General features: G+C 46.2%; 1 protein-coding gene across 1 annotated transcript in view; it reads left to right on the top strand.

The window, feature by feature from the left end:
- Window positions 1-1,298: 1,298 nt before the first annotated feature.
- The window catches only part of SNRNP200 (small nuclear ribonucleoprotein U5 subunit 200), a 29,622-nt gene continuing 14,397 nt past the window's right edge, over window positions 1,299-16,523 (top strand). The window contains exons 1-18 of the mRNA XM_032352832.1: window positions 1,299-1,343; window positions 1,859-2,022; window positions 3,915-4,086; window positions 4,991-5,183; window positions 5,666-5,721; window positions 7,699-7,797; window positions 8,390-8,542; window positions 8,650-8,749; window positions 8,905-9,041; window positions 10,481-10,564; window positions 10,657-10,830; window positions 11,127-11,264; window positions 11,514-11,669; window positions 11,895-12,065; window positions 14,045-14,238; window positions 14,454-14,577; window positions 15,632-15,781; window positions 16,024-16,134. Of these exons, the coding sequence (XP_032208723.1) occupies window positions 1,299-1,343; window positions 1,859-2,022; window positions 3,915-4,086; window positions 4,991-5,183; window positions 5,666-5,721; window positions 7,699-7,797; window positions 8,390-8,542; window positions 8,650-8,749; window positions 8,905-9,041; window positions 10,481-10,564; window positions 10,657-10,830; window positions 11,127-11,264; window positions 11,514-11,669; window positions 11,895-12,065; window positions 14,045-14,238; window positions 14,454-14,577; window positions 15,632-15,781; window positions 16,024-16,134 (2,421 nt within the window). The remainder of the gene's footprint in view (window positions 1,344-1,858; window positions 2,023-3,914; window positions 4,087-4,990; window positions 5,184-5,665; window positions 5,722-7,698; window positions 7,798-8,389; window positions 8,543-8,649; window positions 8,750-8,904; window positions 9,042-10,480; window positions 10,565-10,656; window positions 10,831-11,126; window positions 11,265-11,513; window positions 11,670-11,894; window positions 12,066-14,044; window positions 14,239-14,453; window positions 14,578-15,631; window positions 15,782-16,023; window positions 16,135-16,523) is intronic.

Here is a 16,523-nt window from a genome sequence, read left to right as displayed (position 1 = left end):
CTTACCCCAAGAGACCAGGGGACCTCACAGTCACAAAGCCACTGAGGAGCAGAGCTGCCACAAGGACTTGACTGTCCCTTGGAAGGCCCAGGTAGACAAAAATAGGGTCGGGGCTGCAAACTACATGTCTCCAGGAGCCAGGTATGAGAAAACAGGAGCAGTGGGAGGAGCATGTGTATCCTCGAAGACAGCAAATTGCTGATTAGCACTGGACAAGGAGGCCAAGGAGGAACGTGGGTCTCATGCGGCCAGCTTTCTCATTTCTCCATAAATGCTAAAAGTCCAGATTTTTCATGAACTACTTTAAGTAAGGAGTCAACAGCCAAAAATACCCCTGCAGGTCAAAATTGGCCCAGAAACTGCTATAGAGGATGTGCATTCCTTTGGCTTACTATTATTTCCCCTTTCATTCCTTTTTCAACAGGCTCTAAGTGAGGTAACGTTCAGCTCGTAGTTGCCATTCTACAGGCGAGAACAGGTTGGTTAACTCGGGGTGGGAAGGCAGCGGTGCCTCGTGGCCCCGGGGCTCTCTGATGCTGAGGAGGAAATTAAGTCACTGCCTTCAGGGAGCTGGTCCTGCCAAGAGGGCAGCTAGCTGCCTTGGGCTCTGTGAAGGAATGAGACAAACATTTGGGTGCGAATAGGGGCCCGGGCCGGCCCAGAACGAGGGTCTTGTTGACACGTATGGGTTTCAGGTGGAACGGGTGAGAGTTTTCTTTCAACTGTTAAATACAGAATTGAAACCCAAAGGAGGATACCAGTAATTCCCACACACACAGTCTTAAATCTCTCGCTGGGTGGGTGCTTCGGGTTCCTCAACTGGAAAAGGAGCGGGCTGCCACCCCTCGCCAGCACAGCTCACACGGGACGGTGGCCAGTGAGGAAGAAGCAGGTAGAAAAGCTCTTGGGCGAGGAGAGGGGGCTAAGCAGGAGGACGTTTCGCTATGATGTGAGGGCTCCGGGAAGTAGTACCGCGAAGACAGCCTATCCGCGGTGGGCCTGAAGTCGCAAGAAGGGGCCAGAACCCGAGTCGGGGGTGACCGGATTCGCTGATCTGGGCGCCTCGGCCCCGCCCACCCCACCCAGAAGGCCGCGGGTCAGCTCCGAACGTTCACCGGAGACACGCCCCACTCACGCTTCTGGCGCGCGACCCGGAAGCGGAAGGGGCTCGTCTCTTTCCCTCTCCTGTGCGTCCATCCTGCGTTGTTGCGGCGGAGCGGGAGCCGGAGCGGGCTGCAACGGTTTTGGTAGCTTGCGGTGAAGGGAGCGGACTCTGAGATCCCCGAACAGCCGCCGCCATGGCGGATGTGACCGCCCGTAGCCTGCAGTACGAGTACAAGGCGGTGCGTGTGGGCTTGGGGAACGACCCAAGCTAGGAAACCCATTGGGGAGCGGGAGGCGGAGGTTCTAGTCTGAAGGCCTGCAGGTGAACCACGAAAACGGAGTCGAAATCAGATCCGGGAGAAGGTGGGGGTACATGGCGACATGAATAACCCCTGTAGGGACTAGGGCGGGAGGGATAGGCTAAGAGCTCTGCTAGGAGTGTTTGTTCCCTGTCCCCTCGGCTCCATACCCGCTCCCTTTTGTGTCACCCCCAGCGTGCCAACACTTTTCCCAGGTGTGGGTTATCGCGGGCAGTGTTAGGAGCCAGGATCGTTCAGTTGATTTGATCGCTCTTTTCTCGTGCGCAGTTGTGTGGCGCTCTTCCATCTTAAGGAAAGTCTCTTATTCCGAATGTGCTTATCAGCACTTAGTTGCTGCAGTTCTTACTAATTTTGATATTATCAAGTCGTATTCCTGTGATACAGGAAGTGGCCCTACTCGTGTCAGTACTTGGATAACATTGTGATCTTTTCAGAACTCGAATCTTGTCCTCCAAGCTGACCGCTCTCTCATTGATCGGACCCGGCGGGATGAACCCACGGGAGAGGTGCTGTCCCTGGTTGGGAAGTTGGAGGGCACCCGGATGGGAGATAAGGCTCAACGGACCAAACCACAGATGCAGGAGGAAAGAAGAGCCAAGTGAGTATTAAGGAGAAAATGATTTTGGGGGGATACAAAATCCACCTCTTCTTGAGCATTTGAGCAGTGTTTTTGCCAAAATGTTTAGTGCAAGATGAGTACTGAAGTGAGAAAACAACTCTTATAATGATTTTATTTATTTATTTATTTATTTATTTATATATTTAGGAGACAGAGCAAGGGTAGGAGCAGAGGGAGAGGGACAGACAGGTTCCCTGCTGAGCAATAGCCAACTCAGGGCATGATCCACCACTCTGAGATCATGACCTGAGCCAAAATCAAAAGTCGGATGTTTAACCAATTGAGCCACCCAGGCGCCCTGAGAAAACAACTTTTAGATCTTTTTCTAATATAAATGTTTCTGATCCATAGGGAGATCTTAATTTTTTCCATGGTATTTTCAAGACCCTTGCTATTCCCTGCCTCATTAACTCTTTTTCTTCCATTATAAACTTCCCACCCCTGCTTCTTTCCTCTGATGTTGCCCACTTCTGCTTTCATTGGTGTGGACTAATACTGAAGTATCCATAATATGAAAGACAGGTTGTTTGTTTTTTTGTTTTTGTTGTGTTTTGTGTTTTTTTTTTTCTTTTTGGGGGCTATATTTCAAAACTGAAATGGTCATTGAACTTTACTTGATCCTTATATTTTGAAATCCCTGATATCTTTGTCTCTTTCCTCCCATGATGAAGTCTCAAAAAATTGGTAGGCCCAGTTTTAATTAGTTATATTTGGGTTTGTTTGTTTTAAGATTTTATTTTTAAGTAATTTCTGCAGCATGGGGCATGAACCCACAACTCCCGGATCGAGTTGTTTGCTCTTTCCTCTGAGCCAGCCAGGCCCCCTTGATTAGATATATTTGGAATGAGTTAATACGTCACTGGTTCTCCACTTTGCAGATTATGGCTTCCTTTCCAGGTTTGTTACAATTTGTTGGTAATCAGTGGCAGTAGATTCTTTTGGAGCCTCTTTCTCTGGCTGGAAAAAGAAAATGTATGTGAGAGTCGAAATTCGATTAAATAGTGTTGTCATGCCAAGTAACAAGGGTTGTCCTTTTTCAAATGAATGAGGAGGCTATCTCATTGCAACGTTTATTGCATCTAAAGAGAATAACAAAGGATTCCCTTCCTGCTACTAGATGGCCTAGTGGAGGGACACCTGGGTGGCTCGGTTGAACATCTGCCTTTGGCTTGGGTCATGATCCTGGGGTCCTGGGATCAAGTCCCATATTGGGCTCCCTGCTCAGTGGGGAGTCTCTGTCTCCCTCTTTCCCTCCCCTGCTCGTGCTCTTTCTCTCACCCTCTCAAATAAATAAAATTTTTAAAAAAGAAAAAAAAAAAGATGGCTGAATGGGAATCATTTGCTGAAGTACAGATTCATGGGTTTTTTGTTTGTTTGTTTGTTTGTTTTTAAGATTTTATTTATTTGGGGCACCTGGGTGGCTCAGTGGCTTAAAGTGGGTTAAAGCGGGTTAAAGCCTCTGCTCTCTGCTCGGGCTCTCTGCTTGGTGGGGAGCCTGCTTCTTCCTCTCTGCCTGCCTCTCGGCCTACTTGTGATCGCTCTGTCAAATAAATAAATAAGATCTTTAAAAAAAAAAAAATTTATTTATTTATTTGATAGATATCACAAGTAGGCCGAGAGGCAGGCAGAGAGAGGGGGAAAGCAGGCTCCCTTCTGAGCAGAGAGCTCCATGCGGGGCTCGGTCCCAGGACCCTGAGATCATGACCTGAGCCAAAGGCAGAGGCTTAACCCACTGAGCCACCCAGGTGCCCCAGATTTATGTTTTTAAATATTACCTGTGTGCCATGAAGCTGAGGAGAGGAGGGTAGGCTTGATTTAGTTTTGCCTTTTGGGATGTAGGTTGTGCTTGTTAAACATCATGTGTTCATTAGGCGAAGAAAGCGTGATGAGGACCGACATGACATTAACAAGATGAAGGGTTATACCCTGCTGTCCGAGGGCATCGATGAGATGGTGGGCATCATCTATAAGCCCAAGACTAAAGAGACCCGGGAGACCTATGAGGTGCTGCTCAGCTTCATCCAGGCTGCCCTTGGAGACCAGGTGAGGAAGCCAGAGGGTGAAGCTGTGTTTTTGGAGAGGGAGAGAGTCACAGTGGGGAGGTACCAGAAGAACCTTGTCTGTGGATTTTTCTTTGTGGGCCATAGCAGTTTGTAGAAGTGGCTGATATTTAGTGAGCATTCACCTTTCATGCTTGCTTACAGTCCTCACGTTAGCTCTGTGACTAGGTGCAATTAATACTCATTTTCCATTTTATCAATGAGAGATAAGAGGCAAAGAATAGTTGGGTAATTTTCCCACATCACAGAGGTAGTATTTGGCAGGGCCACCATATGAGCCTGGGTGTTCTATATTCGGAATCCCTGCTCTTGATCCTTATACATGTGGGATTAGATTAAGGGTCTTTATAAGTCTCGGAGGCTCTGGTGAGGATGAAGAATTACCAAAAGTTTGATGGGCTGGAGGAGCACTGAGCAGTGTCTCTGTCGCCTGGAGAAAGGCGCCAGACTGTTATGGAAGTTGGGTCCTAATCTTTTAAAATCCACCTACCTAATCTTTTTAAAAACAGATGGGTTTTCCTACAGTTGTTGCGTTGTTTTTTGTTTTTGTTTTAAAGATTTTATTTATTTATTTGACAGACGGAGATCACAAGTAGGCAGAGAGGCAGGCAGAGAGAGGAGGAAGCAGGCTCCCTGCTGAGCAGAGAGACCAATGTGGGGCTGGATCCCAGGACCCTGGGATCATGACCTGAGCCAAAGGCAGAGGCTTTAACCTACTGAGCCACCCAGGCACCCCAGTTGTTGCGTTTTTTAATTAATAGTAATGAAAATGGTCAGAACCTGTATTCAGGTTTTAAAGAGGTGTGGGTCTTCATAGCCCATTGTTACATAAAGCTGGCCAGGGATGTTCTGTGTCTTGTTCTAAATTATTTTTTTTTTGCCACCAGCCACGTGATATCCTTTGTGGGGCAGCTGATGAAGTTCTAGCTGTTTTAAAGAATGAAAAGCTTCGGGACAAGGAAAGAAGAAAGGAGATAGACCTGCTGTTGGGTCAGACAGATGATACCAGATACCATGTGCTAGTGAACTTGGGCAAAAAGATCACAGACTATGGTGGAGACAAGGAAATCCAGAATATGGGTAACTGAGCTCTTTATGTCCTTATCATATTAAGTGGTTGCTTTTGATCTCTAAACTTGATTGTCAAGCCTCAATCATTAAAACCTCTGCATGTGTCCTTGAGTTCCCATAACCTGTTGGGTGTTTGAGAATTTGTGATCTATGAATCCAAGTCCATAGATTGTAACAGCTGTTTCTTAGTCTTAAGACCTTTTTTATAGAACCTAGGGGAAAACGTAGGCAGAGCCTATGTGGAGGTGGGGGTAGGGTGTGCTCAGGTGGTTCAAGCTGTGTGAGGCTGTGTCCAGGCTTGGTGGGTTAGAGAAGGCCTTAGTGGTGGCAGTATGAATGACTCTCTTATGTTAAGTGTCTTCATCTCTGGGTCCTGAGACCATAGATATGTAGTGAGGCTGGGTAGGTCAGGTAGTTGGGGAGGAATTAGCTCCCTAGTGCCTCATTTCACTAATTTATTACTGTTTTTTTCTAATCCCTTATTGTTGCAGATGACAACATTGATGAGACATATGGTGTGAATGTTCAGTTTGAGTCTGATGAGGAGGTGAGTGATAAAGCAAACCGACCCATTGTCGGTTATATTGTTAAGGTGAGGGGACTACTTCTGGCGTAAAGAAGCTCCCTAGCTTAAGCCAGATAAATTTTTATGGTGTTGTATGGGTGTCAGCTTTGGGCATAAATACTACTTTTTTTTTTTAAGGTTTTATTTATTTATTTGACAGAGACATAGCGAGAAAGGGAAAACAAACAGGGGGACTGGGAGAGGGAGAAGCAGGTTTCCTGCTGATCAGGGAGCCTGTTTCGGGGCTTGATCCCAGGACCTTGGGATCGTGATCTGAGCTGAAGGCAGACGCTTAACAACTGAGCCGCCCAGGCACCCCATAAATGTTATTCTGCTAAAAATTTGCTATGGTTATCTTTAGGGATTTATAAAGCAAATTTATGCTTATAAATGTAAACATAACAATACTTTAAAACCAACCAAGTGGATCAGCAAAAAGACAAAAAGTACATTGTATACCTTCATCAAGGGTGTACACCACTATGTTTTATTCCATTGCAATCTTACTGTGAGAATTTTCCACTTTCAGTATTGTGTCCTGCTGCCAGTTGCTAAACCATGCACATTGGCCCAGGAGCATGGGCCTGTTACTCATGGTTGTCTAAGTAACAGTTGTAGCACCGATAAAATTTACCAGCTCATCAGAATTCTTGAATATAACTAAATAGGTAAAAGTGGGACACTTGAAAAAATTTTCAGAGTTGCTTTATGGTTCTCAGTGGGCAAGTTTGGCTCAGGTAAGGTGCTGGCCTCAAAATCTCATATACTGAGTAAGACCAGAAGCAGGGGTAACACAAGAGAGTCAGAGGAAAGAGCCCCGAGCTGGGAGCCACGAGATCTGAAGTTTGGCCCTGTATCTCAGGCAGATCATTTTGCGTGTTCCTCCTCCATCTGCTAAATAAGATGCCTGAAGTGGATGACTGCTAAGCTGCTTCCTGCAGTGTAGTTAATAGGATTATTTTTTAAAGATTTATTTATTTTTTTTAGAAAGAGCGAGAGCATGAGTGGGAGGGCAGAGGGAGAGGGAGAGTTAATGTCAAGCAGACTCCATGCTGAGTGCAGAGCCTGACCTAGTGCTTGATCCCAGGACCCTCAAGATCATGACTGGAGCTGAAATCAAGAGTTGGTTTGCTGACTGACTGCACTACCCAGGTGCCATGATAGGATTTTTTTTTGTTAGTTTCTGTTTATGTAATCTCTGCACCCAGCATGGGGCTCGAATTCATAACCCTGAGATCAAGAGTTGCATGTGCTCCAGGTTTGTTTGCTATTTAAAATCATAAAATCCAGTTAACTAGGGATGCCTGGCTGGTGCAGTCAGTAGAGCTTGCAACTCTGGATATTAGGGTTTTAAGTTTGAGCCCCACATTGGGTTCAGGTTACTTAAAACTTAAAAATAAAGTGGCAACAAACTACAGGGGAGTGTTTCACTTGTAGCATTCATTCATTTATCAGATGTTTTCTAATTAAGTATCTCTTTGTAACCCGATCCTATGCTAAGTACTGAGTACTTACAGTGTGAGAGAGTGTGAGTAAAGACAGTGGAGAGCTAGCTAAGTGGTCTCCACATCTCTGGATCACTGTGTGTTTTCCCAAGCGTAGTTTCTTTATTGTTCTTCTCTCCTGTTAGTTGATAGCTCTGTTTTTTTCACTTACTGATTGTGCGTATATGAGGAAGACCGTGATCCAGTTGGTTGCCTCTGTGGCAGCCTAAGGGGAGAGGCAGAAGAGAGGGTAGAAGCATCTCGTGAACCCGTGCCAAGGGGACTTAGGGTAGTGAGATCATTCAGTTACGTGTACTCTGGAATAAGGCTGACCCTGGCTCCGGGAAGCTATTGGTTTCCCCCCAGAGCCATTGTTCCAGCCATGGAGCTAATTTTAAGGAACTCAAGGGAGAGGGTCTGTGCTGATGTTAGGGTCACCTCCAAATCATGAATTGGTGTTGGGCTATTTTTGTAGGAAGGTGATGAAGATGTGTACGGAGAGGTTCGAGAGGAGGCGTCTGATGATGACATGGAAGGGGACGAGGCTGTGGTGCGTTGCACCCTTTCGGCTAACGTAAGTACGGCTCTTCCTTGCCCTTTGCTGCAAGGCTAGGCGATTTCTGGGTGTAGGGTTTGTTTCTTCTACTTAGGTCCTGTTATATACTAACTTACCAAGGTAACCTTTTATAGGAGCCATATTAAGCTTTTTTTTTTTTTTTAATTTTTATTTATATATTTGACAGAGATACAGCAAGAGGGGGAACACAAGCGGGGAGTGGGGGAAGGAGAAGCAGGCTTCCTGCCAAGCAGGGAGACTGATATGGGGCTTTGATCCCAGGATACTGGGATCACGACTTGAGCTAAAGGCAGATGCTCAGTGACTGAGCCACCCAGGTGCCCCCTTAATAAACTTTTCAGTGTCTTGATTTTATTAAGATTTCAGTCACTCATTCTTCCCAAAGGCATGTGTTGATGAAATGTTAGTTTGGTATGCTTCTGAACTCGATATAACAGGGTTTTGTTTTTTGTTTTTTATTTTAATTCTGGGAAGTCCTCAAAAGGCTGGTAGGCTCTGGGTGGCAAGGAGAATTTTGTTGCAGGATTATGTGAGAGCAGTTGGGCAGACGGAGACATGGTGTGAGCTAACGACCTGGTTACTTCCGTAGCTTGTAGCCTCAGGGGAACTGATGAGTTCCAAGAAGAAGGATTTGCACCCTCGGGATATTGATGCATTTTGGCTACAGCGGCAGCTCAGTCGCTTCTATGATGATGCCATTGTGTCACAGAAGAAGGCAGATGAAGTGTTGGAGATCTTGAAGGTATGGCCAAGATGTTGTTTTGTGCTCATGTATGTGTTTCAGCAGATGGGACAGTGGATGAGGCAGATGGCTGCGCTGTTACTAGTGGCATTACCTTCTCTCTGCAGACAGCCAGTGATGATCGGGAGTGTGAGAACCAGCTGGTTCTGCTCCTTGGTTTCAACACGTTCGATTTTATTAAAGTGTTGCGACAGCACAGGATGATGAGTGAGTATACAGTGGTCCTTTCTAGAGCACGTATGTGATGTGTGTGTGTGAAGGAGACGCTTAACTTCCATAGCTTCGGCGCCTGTTTTTGTTAGCTTGCTTTCTACCACAGCCCCTCCTGTTCAACTTCCCTTTCTTCCTTTTGCTGTTGGCAGTTTTATACTGTACCTTACTGGCCAGTGCACAGAGTGAAGCCGAAAAGGAAAGGATCATGGGAAAGATGGAAGCTGATCCAGAGCTCTCCAAGTTCCTCTACCAGCTCCACGAGACTGAAAAGGAGGATCTGATCCGGGTAAGACCTGGGTTGGTTTATCTGCCTGATTCCCGAGCTAGAGTGTTTGCTTTGGAAAAGAGACATCAGTTAGAAGATTGTAGCTTAGGAGTGCCTGGATTTCTCAGTTGATTGAGTGTCTGACTCAATTTCTTCTCAGGTCATGCTCCTCCTTGAGATCGAGACCCATGTCGGGCTCTAAGTTGAGTGTGGCGCCTGCTTGGGACTTTCCCTCCTTCTGCCCCTCCCACTCATGCACGCTCTCTCTCAGAAAAATTGTAGCGTAAAGCTGAATTCCTATTACAACGCGATGTTGAGGGGTGCCAGGGTGGCTCAGTCATTAAGTGCCTGCCTTTGGCTCGGGTCATGATCCCGGGGTCCTGGGGTGGAACTCCACTCATTGGGGTGTTGGCTTTTCCCTCTGCCCTCTCCCCAACCCTGCTTGCGTGCTCTCTCTCTCTCTCTCTCTCGTTCTGTGTGCACCCTCTCTCTCAAATAAAATCTTAAAAAGTTGGGGGTGGGTTGAAGAAGTAAAGTATTTCTCTGAATTCTTTGAGGTTTGTCACTGGTAGAAATTAGAATTAACACACTCACATTGGTGTGGTCAAGAGTCAGCCGGCCGCCTGCTGTCTTCACCAGCACCAGGGGCCCTCCACGGTTTACACAGAAAATCATGGTATCTACTGAAAATGCAGGGATAGAGCACGTATGTTGGCTGAACACAGAACCCACACTTCTACCCTTGGGGTTAGCCCCCGCTTCCCCCCCCCCCTTTTTTTAAGATTTTATTTATTTATTTGACAGACAGAGATCACAAGTAGGCAGAGAGGCAGGCAGAGAGAGGAGGGGAAGCAGACTCCCCGCCCCCCGAGCAGAGAGTCTGATGCGGGGCTCGATCCCAGGACCCTGGGATCATGACCTGAGCCAAAGGCAGAGGCTTTAACCCACTGAGCCACCCAGGTGCCCCAAGTTTTAGTCCTTGATGCTGAATTGTTGAACATCTACTTTTGAAATCTTTGCAGTATGCACTGTCCTTTTATATATATTTTTTTTTACAGGAAATTTTTTTTTTTTTTTTAAGATTTTATTTTTTCATTTGAGAGAGAGGAGAGTGTGCACACCCATGAGTGGAGGGAAGGGCAGATTGAGAGAGACAACAGACTCCCCACTGAGTAGGGATATTGATATGGGGCTTGATCCCAGGACCCTTAGATTATGACCTGAGCTGAAATCAGATGCTTAACCTACTGAGCCACCAAGGCCCATCTGCATTAAAGCTGTTCACTTGCTTTCATCATTCTGGTTGTCCCTGCGGCAAGTGTCTGAACATAAAGGACTGTCTTTCTGTCTTGGGACTTACTGGTCAGCACCTGTGAATCAGGCTTAGCTAAGCAGGGACTGAAAGGGACCAGAACCTGCAGTGGTGATGAATTGTTGTTCTTTTGCCTTTCCCATTGCAGGAGGAAAGGTCCCGGAGAGAGCGAGTGCGTCAGTCCCGGATGGACACAGACTTGGAAACCATGGATCTGGACCAGGGTGGAGAGGTAAGTCTTAGGGTCATTTCCAAGGTGCTTCCGGATGGGAAATGCATTTGTTCACCTCGCTCATTTTGTGTTTTTGTTTTTTATACTCCTAGGCACTGGCTCCACGGCAGGTTCTGGACTTGGAGGACCTGGTTTTTACCCAGGGGAGCCACTTCATGGCCAATAAACGTTGTCAGCTTCCTGATGGGTCCTTCCGTCGTCAGCGCAAGGGCTATGAAGAGGTGCACGTGCCTGCTCTGAAGCCCAAGCCCTTCGGTTCAGAAGAAGTGAGCGAATTGCTCTTCTCCGTTTTCTTCAGTTTTCACCTCCCTTCCAGCTTAGATTTTAATTTTAGACCATTGGCCAAAATGTGACCTTGTCTCATTGATGGTTTATCTGTGATGTGGAAGCTGCTTCAGGGGTCCCCGTGTTTTGATCTCAAGTCCGGGGAACAGTAGTGAATCTCCGTCAGCAGAGAGTGCCGTGGGGGGCAGTGCCGGGAGGTGCGGTCCTGGCCATCCCACTGAAACAGCGTGCGCCAGGGTGCTGCCAGCAGGACGTGAATGGCGTTTCTCTCTTCTAGCAACTACTTCCTGTGGAGAAGCTGCCCAAGTATGCCCAGGCCGGATTCGAGGGCTTCAAAACCTTGAATCGGATCCAGAGTAAACTCTACCGTGCTGCGCTGGAGACAGACGAGAACCTGCTGCTGTGCGCGCCTACTGTAAGCATTGCCCTGACCGCTCTGCTCTGGCAGGAAGTGCCGTCTGTTTTCTGTGGCGAGATCGTTTGTCTTCACCCATGTCCGTCCATAGCACCTCCCCCGCCCGCCCCAACTTTTTTCTTCTCTGACGGAAGAGATGTTAAACGGTCAGATATAATTCCCTCGACATGCTCCTGTATCTGTTTTGGTGATAAGCCTGGGAAGTGAGGGCAGGGGAGCAGACCTTCTCATCCCTGACTTCCACCTTAGGGTGCGGGTAAAACCAACGTGGCCCTGATGTGTATGCTCCGAGAGATAGGGAAGCACATTAACATGGATGGCACTATCAACGTGGATGACTTCAAGATCATCTACATCGCTCCCATGCGGTCTCTGGTGCAGGAGATGGTGGGCAGTTTCGGAAAGGTAAGGCGGTGGAGGGGTATTGGGGATGGGTCTGGGGCATCACTGCTTCATTTGCTGAATGTGAACTTGATTTGTTTCGGATATATGTTTTTAGTGTTTGTAGTCTAATTCATTTGATATCTCCCTGCTGGGTTGATACCTCCTTCCAATACCTTCCTCTCAGACTTCCCAAGGTGTGATGGCAAGACCCCCTTTTTTTGCCTGACGTGCCTCTCCTCCACCTAGCGCCTGGCCACCTATGGCATCACTGTTGCAGAACTGACTGGTGACCACCAGCTGTGCAAGGAGGAGATCAGCGCCACTCAGATCATCGTCTGCACCCCCGAGAAGTGGGACATCATTACCCGCAAGGGTGGGGAGCGCACCTACACGCAGCTTGTGCGGCTCATCATTCTGGTGAGCAGGGAGTACTTGGGGATGTAGAGACCAGGCCTGGTCAAGGAGGGTTTCCTGGGATTATTTTTATTGATTTATTTTTTTTAAAGATCTATTTACTCATTTGAGAGAGTGAGCAAGTGAGCAGGGAGGGGTGGGGGTGGGGGAGAGAAAATCTCACGCAGACACCCCACGGAGCCCAGAGCCCACCGTGGGTCTGGATCTCATGACCTGAGCTCGTGACCTGAGCTGAAATCAAGGGTGGGATGCTTAACCAACTGAGGTGGGTTTCAGTGTTGACCATTTCTTCCATGCTTTCTTCCAGTCACTAGCCTGTATGGTGACAGCTGTTGTCAGCATTGCTGTTACCATTAAGTGAGAATTTGCACTTAATTGAAGAATTTCTGAGGATGTGCATGGTATTTGCCATGTTGTTCCTCATGTCTTTTTTATGTCTGGAGTATTTTGAAATGAATGTCAACAGACATAACTGATTGTGTCTTCCCAGGATATTAAAGGCTTTATAAATGAATAATCCATTCCCAGGGAATGAGGAAGGAGTCAGGAGATTGTGTTCCATATACACAGAAGCACACAGGCAAAAATGACTTTGAGTCTGAGTGTAGTTTCCGTAAGTTGTCTGGGAGAGTGGAAGGAGGTCCTGCGTGTTGATTTTCAGTATCCTAGAGCAGGGGTTGGCTGACTCTGGCTCCTGGTTTTGGAATACAGCCGTACCCATTTATTTACATAGGGTTTACAGCTACTTTTCTGCTGCATTGACCCAAGTTAACTATAATGGACTCTTGAATAACACAAGCTTGATCTGTATGGGTCCACTTGTATATTGATTTTTTAAAGGTAAATACAGTATTGTATTATAAATGTTTTTTCTTTATATTTTTAAGTACCTTTTTTAGCATACTTTGTTGTAAGAATGTAGTATATAACAGATATGAAGTACATGTTAGCCAACTGTGTATGTTACTATAAAACTTCTGGTAAAGGGTAGGCTATTTGTAATTCAGTTTTTGGGGGAATGAAAGTTATGAGTAGATTCTTGACTATGTGGGGGCACCCTAACCCTCTGTGTTGTACAAGGTTCGACTCTGTTTGTAGCAGAGATTTTATGGCCCACAAGCCTAAAATATTGATTGCCAGCCCCTGCTTTTGAGCCTTGCTAGTTCAAAGTCTTTTATTTTTTTATTTTGTTATTTGACAGAGAGGGAGATAACAAGTAGGCAGAGGGGGGGGGAAGCAGGCTCCCTGCTGAGCAGAGAGCCCAATGTGGGGCTCAATCCCAGGACCCTGAGATCATGACCTGAGCCGAAGGCAGAGGCTTAACCCACTGAGCCACCCAGGTACCCCAGTTCAAAGTGTTGTTACAGGCAGAGTACCTGGCCCCATTCCACACCTACTAAAATATAATCTTTTTTTAAAAGATATTTATTTATTGAGAGAGAGAGTGAGCCAGGAGAGCTAGAGGGAGAGGGAGGGAGAGAATCTCAGTGCAGAGCCCCTGGGGCTTGATCTACTTTTTAGTGATATGCCCTGCTGCATGCTGAAATTCAAACAGCACTGCATTAGGCTATGTGAGCTCATCCTTTTATGCACGATGCCTTTTGCAAGTACAGAGTAGTAGGGATCACTGTGCAGAGGTGAAGCCTTGTGTGATAGAAATATGGTCCGCGCAGAAGCTTCATTTCCGTAAAGAAATTTTACCTTTGAAGTTGTGAGCTCATTGACCTAAAGCATCAGATTTTCTTGCATTAAAGCATATGTTTCACTAAACTAGCAACACAGCTCAATGGTCACAGCATGGTATTTCCTGGGGTATTTCCTAGTGAATGTTGTCTTACCCTTTGGGTTTCTCTTGCTGGGATCCCTTTTCTTCCTTATTTGGCATATCTGGTACATATTACAAGACAGGACCGTTCTCTGGAAAGAGGGCTCCATTTTTCTGGTTCTAGAGGTAATTTGTGGCCCCCTCATCCATATCTTAGGATGAGATCCATCTTCTCCACGATGACAGAGGTCCTGTCTTAGAAGCTTTGGTGGCCAGGGCCATTCGAAACATTGAGATGACCCAGGAGGATGTCCGACTCATTGGTCTTAGTGCCACCCTCCCCAACTATGAAGATGTGGCTACCTTCCTGCGTGTTGATCCTGCTAAAGGCCTTTTCTACTTTGACAACAGGTATGAGAAAAAGCAGGAGAAGTTTAACCGGGGTGACCTTCCTGCTGCCCTTCCCCTTTTTCAAGGAGCTTTGTTGGATTGAGTATTAGAAGGTTTTTGGGTTTTAACATGGTGTGAATCCAGAAAGGAGTTATCATTCCTGGGCAGTGAAAATGGTTTTATTTCCTCAGTTTTCTATGCCAGAAGCCTCATTTGTCTAACTGTTGAACTTCTAGCTTCCGCCCCGTGCCTCTGGAACAGACTTATGTGGGTATCACAGAGAAGAAAGCTATCAAGCGTTTCCAGATCATGAATGAAATAGTCTATGAGAAAATCATGGAACATGCTGGAAAAAATCAGGTCTGTCTGTGGTTTCCTGTTGAACTCCGTTTTTTTGAATTTTTGACTTATAGTCAGGCAAGATTGACAAAAATAGAAGACACAACAGAGATCTCCAATATTAGGAATAAAATGGGATAAAAAGTGGATATTAAAGGAATACGTGAAGAATTTTACATGTAAATTTTGACAACCTGGAAGAAATGGGACAATTCCTCAAAAAATATCAACTATCAAAACTTAGCCTAGATGAAATAGATAACCTGAATAGTCTTGTAACCATTATAAAAAATTGAATTTGTAATTTAAGAACTCCCCAAAAGAAATCCCCAGGTGTGGATAATCAGTCTGTCTCTCTGTATTATCAGGGATCCTGCCATAATAGATTTGGGTGGCTGACACTAAAAATGTAACACAGTAAGAATAAAGGTGAAAATTAAAAACTAGTGAGAGCATTTTACTGGAAAAGATGTTATAATTTTTTAATTGAGCACAGTTTAGTCAAGTTCACCAAGACACAAACTAAGGAAAAGCTACAGGTCATGTATAGATTTTTGTCTCATAAAAAGCATTTGCATTTAAATGAAGAGACGTATCTTTTCTAGCACTAAATACTTGACTGACTTTCCTACCAAATGGTACTAGTCTCATCCTGAGACTTAGTTCTTCGGCCCTTTTTTAGAGGCTATTGCCCATCATTTAATACAATATTTCAGTTGTTACTTTGCAGACACATTCCTCAGGTGGCTTACAGTCCTGTCAGGTACCTGAACACAAAATTTGTAATTGAGATTCCTGAATTTCCATCCTCACTATGTTTAAACGTGGTTTCAAAGGTAGAGTGCATAAGTTAGCTTAGTTTCCCAGCTACAGGGCTCTGCCACGCTCCTTTGTAGTTTAATTCACATAGGGTCTTGCCGGCGTCTGAATCAGTATATGTTCCTGTCGTTGCTCCTTTTCTAGACCTCGGTTTCTCACCTCAAAATGGTGTAGCCTCTGCTTCCTGCTGCTGGTGCCTCAGGGCCATAGGAGTGACTGTGGTAGCTGTGTCTCTTAAACAGTGATTTTTCCATAGGTGCTGGTGTTTGTCCACTCCCGGAAAGAGACTGGGAAGACGGCCAGGGCCATCCGGGACATGTGCCTAGAGAAGGACACTCTAGGTCTGTTTCTGAGAGAGGGCTCAGCCTCCACAGAAGTCCTTCGGACAGAAGCTGAGCAGTGCAAGGTGAGGAGAGACAGGCCCAGTTCTCTGTTTCCTGCCTGGTAACTGGCTCAATGCAAGGCTGTCCAGACAGTCTTTGACTGCACTGTGCGGCTGTTGTTTCAGACAGGTTAAGGTCAGTTGGCTGGGTCTGGTTTTGTGTACTAGGTTAAGGGGCAGGGTCTCCTGTGAAGAGATCTGCTCAGTCTCTGCAGCGTTCTCCCAGCGAGGCTCACCTCCTCACCTGTTCTTTTTCTGTCCCACAGAACCTGGAGCTGAAGGATCTTTTGCCGTACGGCTTTGCTATTCATCATGCGGGCATGACCAGAGTTGACCGGACACTTGTAGAGGATCTTTTTGCTGATAAACACATTCAGGTGAGGGTGGGCAAAGTGCAGGCTTCAGAAGACCTGAAAGTCAAACGCCAGACGTTTGTGCCCGGTGCTTTGTTTCTGGCTCAGATAAGCCAGGTCAGGGGTCATGGTAGTACAGTAGACCGAGTGTTGTGCCGCCCCTCCTAGCTCTTTACATACTGCATGAGGAAAGGTGAGTGATTTAGGAAAGTGTCTGAGAAGCATGACAGAGGAAGCATGTTCTGTGACTCCAGATACCTGCAAGCAGGTCCTCATGAAGTTAGGACCTTGTTTGTTCTCTCTCAGGATAGGGTGTATTACTGATTGTCTAGTAATCTTAAGTTGTTAACATTGGCCTACACTTTCGCCTGTTAAATATCTTTAGAACCATGAAATGTTACTGGGTTGAATAG

This window comes from Mustela erminea, chromosome 7 (genome assembly GCF_009829155.1).
Source record: "Mustela erminea isolate mMusErm1 chromosome 7, mMusErm1.Pri, whole genome shotgun sequence".
In the NCBI taxonomy this organism is placed as follows: domain Eukaryota; kingdom Metazoa; phylum Chordata; class Mammalia; order Carnivora; family Mustelidae; genus Mustela; species Mustela erminea.
Note: the sequence above shows the minus strand (reverse complement) of the source record. Positions and strands in the feature narration are given on the sequence as shown.